Source organism: Anolis sagrei, chromosome 1 (assembly GCF_037176765.1).
Source record: "Anolis sagrei isolate rAnoSag1 chromosome 1, rAnoSag1.mat, whole genome shotgun sequence".
NCBI lineage: Eukaryota > Metazoa > Chordata > Lepidosauria > Squamata > Dactyloidae > Anolis > Anolis sagrei.
Genome location: NC_090021.1, coordinates 233497671 through 233507527, shown reverse-complemented (window position 1 = coordinate 233507527; position 9857 = coordinate 233497671). Strand labels below are relative to the sequence as shown.

The 9857-nt window shown below is 41.9% G+C and overlaps 1 protein-coding gene across 1 annotated transcript; it reads left to right on the top strand.

The window, feature by feature from the left end:
* Positions 1-4106: 4106 nt before the first annotated feature.
* LOC137096504 (olfactory receptor 5F1-like) lies at positions 4107-5069 on the top strand. The gene has a single exon (XM_067465859.1). The coding sequence runs from the start codon at positions 4107-4109 to the stop codon at positions 5067-5069; it is 963 nt and encodes a 320-aa protein (XP_067321960.1).
* The last annotated feature ends 4788 nt before the right edge of the window (positions 5070-9857 follow it).

The following is a 9857-nucleotide window of genomic DNA, read 5'->3' as shown; positions in this document are numbered from 1 at the left end:
TTCCACAGTCTTGGGGTGGCCAATGAAAAGGTCCTCTGGGTGATGGTCACCAATCAGGTTCTAGCTGGTTGGAGTAACCGCGTCTCCCCCCGAGGAGCTAAGTGTTGTACAAGAAAAGGCTATCCTTTAGGATTGTATAGGAGAGGCTGCCCTTGAAATTGACATAAAGTGTCCCACGACCCATGTGATGAGGTTCTGGGTCTAGCAGTGAGTGTCAGGGGCTGGAACCTTTGTATCAGTTGTCAGGGAGAAGGGGAAGAATCTCTGGATAAGAGAACTGCTTTGAAAGACAACTGCTTTGAAAGTGTGTACATATGTTCTCTTTATTATACTTGGTCTTTTTAAATGACATTCTGTACAAGTTTGTCTGTCTGATGTTTAATATTGCATACTTCATGACATAATCAGGATATGCCCATGTAAAATCTAGGTCTTAAGTTCCATCATAAATATCTCAGGACCTTGGATAACCTAGACATAAATGATTGGTGAATTTAGGTATGACCCCAAAGGAGAGGGAGAACATATAACCTGGCTAGGCCGGTCAGCTGCAAGCTCCAGCACAGATGAAGATTTAGCCAAAAGCATAGATCCTCCTGTTCCTAAGTGTAACTTGCTTAACTCTTGGGAAAGTTGCAACCACAATGACAAACCACTATATGACTGTATCTGGCTCCTTCTTGTTGGTGTATTCGTTGAGGTATTTGAGAAAAGGAAGATCTGCACTTAGATTTTGCGGATCCAGCAGATGGCTGAAGTCAGCAGGGTATTTGGATAAGCCAATTATGATGTAATCAACTGAATAAATTGACTGCTGTGAGTGATGGAACTCACTATTTGTGGTAGGTTAATTCAATTGGTTTTGAACGCACACAAGGCAGATTCACAGCCTAAACAAAAGTGACTCTGGTTTTCATAGTTTGCCAAAACATCAATCTAGTAAGTGACACTACTTGAGAGAGAGCACCTAATAAGTATCAGGTTGACTGACTAGAACTGAACAATATTATACACATACAGGGAATTGGAAAAATTACTTTTTGGACTACAATCCGCTAGGAATTAACATCCTCTGGTTAGCTGTAATGTAAAAAAAAAGTTCTGGCCCAGCTTAAGGAGCACATATCTCTGACTTGGTAGTCCCTCTTCAAAAGAATCTACCCCTGCCTTGGGTCATGGTAACCTCCTAAAACCATCTCTGTCCTCCTTTTTCAAGTACTTACTTCCTATTTTCCAGTCTCAATCTACCATGGATAATGGGTACAGATCTACAGAGAGAAGCATCTTCTCTATGTGGTGAACTTGTTGAGCTAAATTCTTTATATTGAGATCTGTTAATCCTGAAAGTAAAATCACTCTAGAAATTGAGGATTGTTTAAAGTTCAATATCTGTCTTTGAAATACGTTCTGTTGCTTGCGAATCTAATGAATAAAATTGTGACCTCTGAAAATCCAGAACTTGCCTCTCAATCTACCTTGTAATTGGTCCAACAGTATGGAAACATGAATGAACTGCTGGATAATTGTATTCCTCTGAGATCAAGTCTCTCACATTAGCAAACAGGGCAAACTATGTGCTCCTACATGTATGTCTGCAAAGGAGTTTAAAGGAACAAGTAGAATAGCAGAAAAAATAGCTCACTCCTCCTCTGTTTTTAAACATTGATGGGTAAGCCACGAATAAGGCAAACACATATTGTTAATTAAGATTGCTAGATGAATGAGTTGCACAAGAATGAAGCTGTAGTAATGTAATACAGACAGGTAATACTTCTTAAGGTCTTGCAGGTAACTTGCTCTGCAAGATCTTTATCCAGATTTTCTTTCTGGATAAAAAGGTAAGTCATGATCTCATCTATCCTGGAGAAATGTCTAATTCTTATCTTTGGTCAATAGGTGTGTGGAGGGAAGAAAGAGGAAGAGAGAGAGAGAGAGCAGAAATGTGGATGGTCTGGGACAATTACAGTTCTGTTGCAATTGTGCCCAAGGCTGAGCAGTGTATGGGCTTATCATGTGTGAATGTATGATTTAATTGTGAACTGTGTGTGAAATGTGTTTATGTCGAGTGTGTCCGAAATAACTTGGTGAGGTGACAATAGAATAACTACAGTGAAAATATTACTAATTTGCCACCTGTTTACAAAATGTTTACTTTCTCTTAATCTCTAAACATGTACAATGTCTGTCTATGTACCTGTTGTCATGCAAAAATGAGTTATTTAAATGTATATTCTCTGTGCCCTTAGATATGCAGGCTAGTTGTTGTTGTCCTCACAATCCCACTGCCATCCTCATCACATCCATTTCATATTGCATTGAAATTTGTTTCCTTTCCATGCAGACATTCATGTGAATGTTAGTACATTTTCTCTCTCAATATGCATACCTTCAGGCACATATTTTCCTTTAAGGATTTTCTCATTTTGCCCATAAATGGAATCATGTATGTGTGCATTTTCCATATATGCATCATTTCCTATTTCCATACAATGACCCTCCAACTCCCTTAATTCAACCTTGTTCTTTCAGTGACTCCTCTCTATAGCCATGTATGTGGTGGGGAGAATAGGGGGCAGTCAAAAAAGTGTTCACTATTATTCTGTAGTATTTACTCATCATAGCAAGTTATGCAATATCTACTATGCTAAAATAAGGTTTTTATCAATGTGTTTCTTGTTCTGAGTAAGTTTGCATAAGTTGATGGTTTGTTTATATTTCTCCAAATAAACAAAACAATAACTGTATCTTTAAGGCAACACTTTTTTATATGAAGAAATATAAACAAACCAGCAACTTATGCAAATTCACACAATAACATCTCAAAAAGCACAGAACAGCAACACAGACATGTAAACACCTTCTCACCAGAAGCATTTTCCTTCAGGGCATCCGACTTGCTTTTAGAACAGTGGTTTCCAACCTTGGGTTCTCCAGGTATTTTAGATTTCACTCCTAGAATCCCTGCCAGTTGATCTAGAGCAGTGTTTCTTCAATTCTGCTCTTCTAGGTGTTTTGGACTTCAGCTCCCACAATTCCTGACAGCTGGTAAACTGTCTGAGATTTCTGGGAGCTGGAATCCTAGAGGCCCAAAGGTTGACACACTGACCTGGAGGTCCAAAGGTTGGGAATGACTGAACTACATTATTCAGTACACTAGGATCCCTATATCCATGGTGGATAAGTTCATACACAATAAAATATAAACCATATATTTTAACTATACTTGGGTTGGAAGCATATCATAGAATCGCACTGGAAGGCCAAGAGAATCTCACAAACACTTTTTTACAAGGGGATTTTTTTCGTAGCATATGTAAGTGTAACCATGGATATCAAGTCCATAGATTATACAGTACTTCTCCAACTCCTCCCCTTTGACCCTGCTTGAGAAGTACTCCATAGTTTTGCTCTTATTCTCCATTTTCCAGTGAAAGGAGGCATCTCATCCCAATCTTATATTTATGCCACAAATAAGAAACACCAAAAGAAAAACTGAAGGCATTGTTATGAGATCCCTGTCAGTTTTCCATAATGAGAACTCTCACTGTGGGCTATTCTAAGGCCTGCACACACACACACACACACACACACTCTCAAGAAAAAGGGTAATATGGGAGATATTCCTTAAGGTTTTTTAATAGCTTTTAAATGATTTGAAGGGGCAAGAGACTTCTCGTTCAGCTAAAATGTGTTAGTCTAACATCACATTAATTGCCTTAGCTCAATGCTATTGAATCATGGGAGTTGTAGTTTTACAAATTACAAAGTATGTCTCCGAATTACACATCAAAGTATTCTATAGCACTGAACCATGGCAGTTAAAATTACATCAAACTGCATTAATTCTATAATGTAGGTACATCCTGAGTCATATTTGTATATAGATCATATATGCTTCATTTTAGGAACATTAGACATGCTGCATTGATTATTAATACTATGAAGTGGGATCATATTTATTTTGTATTATATTTACAGGCTGAAAGAAAAACAAAGGAGACAATAAGCAAACAGATACTTAACTAAAAAGTTAAGTTACAGTTGAAGCAATACCAAGATCCATATTCATTCATCATAAATACCCCAGATATAATTCTACCATATAGATGTCTGTACAAAATAACAGCGGGATATCTGAATTTATCTTTCTGGGATTTACTCATCAGCCAGAGATGAAGATTCCCATTTTCATACTGCTATTGCTGATCTACATTATCACTGTGGCGGGGAACCTGGGACTAGTTTTGCTGATCCGAATGGACCTTCAGCTTCATACTCCCATGTATTTTTTCCTCAGTAATTTAGCTTCTCTAGATATCTGCTACTCTTCCAACATCACCCCCAAAGTCTTGGAAAATGTCTTGTCTGAAAGAAAAACTATTTCTCCCACAGGTTGCTTTGTTCAAATGTTTTTCTTTGTTGCTCTTGCAAGTGTAGAGTGCATCCTTTTGGGGCTGATGGCCTATGACCGCTATGTGGCCATTTGCAACCCATTGCTGTATACATCTATCATGTCCCACACCCAGTGCATCAAGATGGCAAGTGGTGCATTCATAGCTGGTTTCTTGACCTCACTAATAAATACTACTTTGATAGGTACCCTGTCTTTCTGCCAGTCCAGGGAAATTGACCACTTCTTCTGTGAGATCCCTTCACTTCTCAAACTCTCATGTTCAGATATTTTTGTAGCTGAAATGTTCGCTTTCATTTGTGCTGGCCTTGTTCTTTTGGGACCTCTCCCTGTCATTGTCAGCTCCTATAGTTACATCCTTTTCACCGTGCTCAAGATCAACGTACGGGAGAGCCAAAGGAAAGCTTTCTCTACTTGCTTCTCCCATTTGACAGCTGTGGCCATATTCTATGGAACTGGCCTGTTTGTCTATTTGCAACCCAGCTCAAACTATTCTGAAGGTCAACACAAAATAACATCTCTGTTTTATGCATTTGGCATCCCAATGCTTAACCCCTTTATCTACAGTCTAAGGAACAAAGAAGTAAAGGATGCACTGAGGAGACTGAGGGAGAGAAATAAATGTAACAATCACTTCTGTAGATTTAAAACAACATGAACTCAGTTTTGTAATGTGCTACAGAATTGTAAGGTATTCAAACTTCTATTCAGCTTCATGCCAGACTTATAAATGTTTGCTCTCATGGTTATCTGTGAGCATCATATTTGGGAGTTCAGACAAAGAGGCATTACTAAACCAGAAAATAACTGCGTAATTTCTTCTTGGTGCCCAATATTTTCTAACAGTGCATTGATGTTTTGCAAATATTTGGCCTAGTCATGTTAGGTCATAAAAATACACAAACACAGAGTCAATAACTAGTTTCTGATTTGTATTGGGAGTAAGGGCTGGGTCTTCTATTAGCAGTCATACGACTAGTCTGAAAGTATCTCTCTCACACAACCATCAAGGAAGCTAAGATCTTATGACGAGGCCCTGCTCTTGGTCCCACCTTCTTTGCAAGTGCTGTTGGTGGGAATGAGAGACAGGGCCTTCTCAGTGGTGGCTCCCTGGCTCTGGAACTCTCTCCCCAGTGAGATTAGACCTGCACTCTCCCTCCTGGCCTTTAGAAAGAGAACAAAGACATGGTTATGGAACCAAGCTTTTGACTAGTAAAGTAATGCAGTACAAGAAGAAAATGTGGAATATGTGTAATCGACATTTTGAATGGCCCAGTCTAAGAGTTGGATCATGTGATTTTAATTATTTTATTGGGTGTTTTAATTCTTATATTTCATGTTTTGAATGTCCTTTTATCTCATCTTACAGTGAATTGTCCTACTGATTTTATTCCTAGTTATATGTTGTTGATTTGAGTTTTGATTTGTGTATGTAAAGCATTGAATTTTGTCGTTATTTTTGTGTAAACTGCTTTGAGTCCCCCCAGGGGTGAGAAAAGCAGCATATAAATATTGTAAATAAATAATAAATAAATAGTGTTGGTATCACCCAGTGTGGTAACTCATGCCAGGACCCCCATGGACATCCTTCCATGCCAGAATCCTTAGTAAACTTTTTTGTCTTAATGTTACTCATAAATTGCAATTCTTGTATATTTCTGAGTGAAAAGACAAAATTTTCTGCTACAAAAAAACCCAGCAACAATGAAAGCAACAAGACATGCTTGTAGCAAAACCATATGATTCAAACTATAATTGTATCTGAGTAAAAATTACTGCTTTGACCAGAGTGCATGTATATTTAAAAAGGTTCAAAATGTAATTCAGGATAGAGAACTTATAATTATATAGTATATATACAGTATTTTGTAACCTGTGCTTAGGAAAATGTTTTTGTGGTTATAACTAATAACAGGGGAGGTGGTTTGAAAACTAGAAATAAATCAATTTCTGCTGAAATACTGTATAAAAATGTAGAAAACCTGTACAAAAATCATTTGGGGGTCAGCCCCATTGATGGTGTCATCCAGGACAGTCTGCACCCCCTGCAAGGCTCTAGTGATCCCAGAGTTCCATCAGGTAGAATGGGATGTCCATTGCAGGCAGAGGAAAGTAAAGAGTAGGAAATTGCATGCACAGTACACCTGTCAAGAGGGCCCCACTGCTGCTCTAGAGATTGTCACTGGCTGCTCCTGGGAGCATCCAGCCAAGTTCTTCAAAGTAAGAAATCAGAGGACACTAAAGAGCTGCCTAAGCTGATTTTGCTTTGTCGTGAAGCCATAGCAGACCAATATCCAGGTATTTTTTATTTATTTATTTATTTATTTATTTATTTATTTATTATTACACTTGTATACCGCTAATATCTCAGCCTAAGTCGGCGACTCATTGCGGTTTACAACATCTAAAAACAACAATATTCAATTTAAAAACATAAAAACACATATAAAATACAGAATTATTGGGCCACCAATAACAATCCAAGTGCATCTCGTAACTGGGATCACAATCCAAATTCGTCGTCCGTAATTACCAGTCCTTAATCGTCAAGGTTCGCTTCGTCGGATTATCCGAATGCTTGTTCAAACATCCATGTCTTAAGTTTTTTCCGAAACGCCATCAGCGAAGGGGCTGACCTTATCTCTATAGGGAGGGTGTTCCAAAGCCGGGGGGCCACCACAGAAAAAGCCCTATCTCTCGTTCCCGCCAGCCGCACCTGTGAAGCCGGTGGGATAGAGAGCAGGGCCTCCCCAGAAGATCTTAGGGTCCTGGCGGGCTGATAGGCTGAGATACGTTCGGATAGATAAGTTGGGCCAGAACCGTTTAGGGCTTTAAAGGCCAATGCCAGCACTTTGAATTGAGCCCGGTAGCAGATCGGCAGCCAGTGGAGCTGGTACAGCAGAGGAGTTGTGCGCTCCCTGTGCCCCGCTCCTGTTAGTATCATGGCTGCCGCCCGTTGGACTAATTGGAGCTTCCGGGCTGTCTTCAAAGGCAACCCCACGTAGAGAGCGTTGCAGTAATCAAGGCGGGATGTAACCAGAGCGTGGACTACCGTGGCCAAGTCAGACTTCCCAAGGTACGGTCGCAGTTGGCGCACGAGTTTTAACTGTGCGAAAGCTCCCCTGGTCACCGCCGAAACCTGGGGTTCCAGGCTCAGCGATGAGTCCAGGATCACACCCAAACTGCGAACCTGCGTCTTCAGGGGGAGTGCGACCCCGTCCAACACAGGTTGTAACCCTATACCCTGTTCGGCCTTGCGACTAACCAGGAGTACCTCTGTCTTGTCTGGATTCAATTTCAATTTGTTCGCCCCCATCCAGATCGTCACAGCGGCCAAGCACCGGTTCAGGACCTCGACAGCCCCCTTAGTAGCAGGTGGAAAGGAGTGACAGAGTTGGACATCATCTGCGTACAGATGGCATCGCACTTCGAAACTCCGGATGATCTCGCCCAGCGGCTTCATGTAGATGTTGAACAACATGGGAGACAGTATTGAACCCTGAGGAACCCCACAAGACAAAGGTTGTGGGGTTGAGCAGGAGTCTCCCAGTAACACCATCTGAGACCGACCCTCGAGGAATGAGTGGAGGCACTGAAGAACAGTGCCTCCAAGACCCATCCCCGCGAGGCGTCCCTGAAGGATACCGTGATCGACGGTATCGAAGGCCGCTGAGAGGTCGAGCAGCACCAACAGGGACACACTCCCCCTGTCGAGCTCCCGACGCAGATCATCCACTAAGGCGACCAAGGCTGTCTCGGTACCATGCCCCGGCCTGAAGCCAGACTGTGCCAGATCCAGAAAATCCGTGTCTACCAAGAATGCCTGGAGTTGTGAGGCCACCACACGTTCCATGACTTTGCCCAAAAAGGGGAGATTGGAAACAGGCCGATAGTTGACGAATTGAGTGGGATCCAGTGATGGTTTCTTCAACAGCGGTTTTATCACAGCTTGTTTTAAGCTGGCTGGAATTTTGCCCTCCCGAAGGGAGGCATTAACCACCACCTTCACCCACTTGGCCAATCCCCCTCTGGCCTCCTTCAGAAGCCAGGATGGGCAGGGGTCTAGGATGCATGTGGTAGCTCTCATTCCTCCAAGCACCTTGTCCACATCCTCGGATTGAACCAATTGAAATGAATCCATCAAAACCGGACAGGCAGATGCTCGTGTTACATCCTCAGATACTGCCGTTAATATGGTATCCAGTCCAGAGCGGATCAAAGCGACTTTGTCTGCGAAGAACTGAGCAAAAGCTTCACAGCGAGCTGCCGAGTCATCAGGGCACCCATCCTGAGTGGTGGGTTTTAATAGGCCTCTGACAACTCGGAACAGTTCAGCCGGACGGTTCTTTGCAGACGCAATAGTGGCCGCGAAGAAAGTCTTCTTTGCGGCTCTTATTGCCGCGGCATATGCCCTTAAAAAGGACACAAACCTTTTTTCCCCAAGCCAATTAAATTCTTCTTGCTTCAAGGAGTCCTCAGATCAAGGAATGTTTGCCCTGGAATATCTGGGCCTTTCAAAAGACCACCCCAAGCTGTAGTCTGGCTGTTTGGTGCTGTGTGTGCTACTCTCCATAGAGATTGGTCACCTCCACAGAGACCACCCAGTTTGCTCTCAGAAAAACAGTATTTTTTCTGCCACCATCCACCTCCAATATCTGTGGAGACTAAAGTTGATGTAACTGAAGGAAAACAAACTGAAGACGGAAGGGCTGATGGCTGGAGAATGGTTGCTGTATGGCATTTTCTTTTTTGCTTTGTGAACCACAGTAGCAACCACTAAGGAGACGCAAAACTGTCAAAAATGATCTCACCTGGGTTCCCATTTTTCAACTTTAAAATTTGATTGATCTCATTTCTGGGAGCAGGTTCAGTTCTTCTGGCTGAAGGTTTTATGGATTTTTGAGTTTTATTACAAAAATAAACATTCAGTGGGGTTTTTTCGTGTCAGGAGTGACTTGAGAAACTGCAGGTCACTTCTAGTGTGAGAGAATTGGCCATCTGCAAGGGTGTTTTCCCAAGGACAACCCTGGATGTTTTGATGTTTTACCATCCTTGTAGGAGGCTTCTCTCATGTCCCCGCATGGGGAGCTGGAGCTGGCAGAGGGAGCTCATCCGCGGTCTCCTTCGATTCAGACCTCTGACCTGTCAGTCTTCAGTCCTGCCAGCACAAGGGCTCCAATTCAGTGCCACCGGGGGCTCCAATTCAGTGCTGCAATTATTGCTTTGTATCATCAAATTATGAGTCTGTAACTGCTTTCTAATCAGTAAAACTATATAGTGTTACGGTGTGATTTCATAAATGCCACCCCAGCCCATCTTAAGAGTCAGCAGCTGGTTTGAGCAAAGATCTATTTGGCTTATGATATAAAGAGGTTGCCATCTTCACCCCTATCCCATGAGACAGTGACAATCACAAGCAGTGTCCCATCTCAAGTCCTTGACATGT

Bases quoted from the DNA above. Each gene is read 5' to 3' on its own strand.
- LOC137096504 (XM_067465859.1), top strand. From the start codon at position 4,107: ATGTCTGTACAAAATAACAGCGGGATATCTGAATTTATCTTTCTGGGA.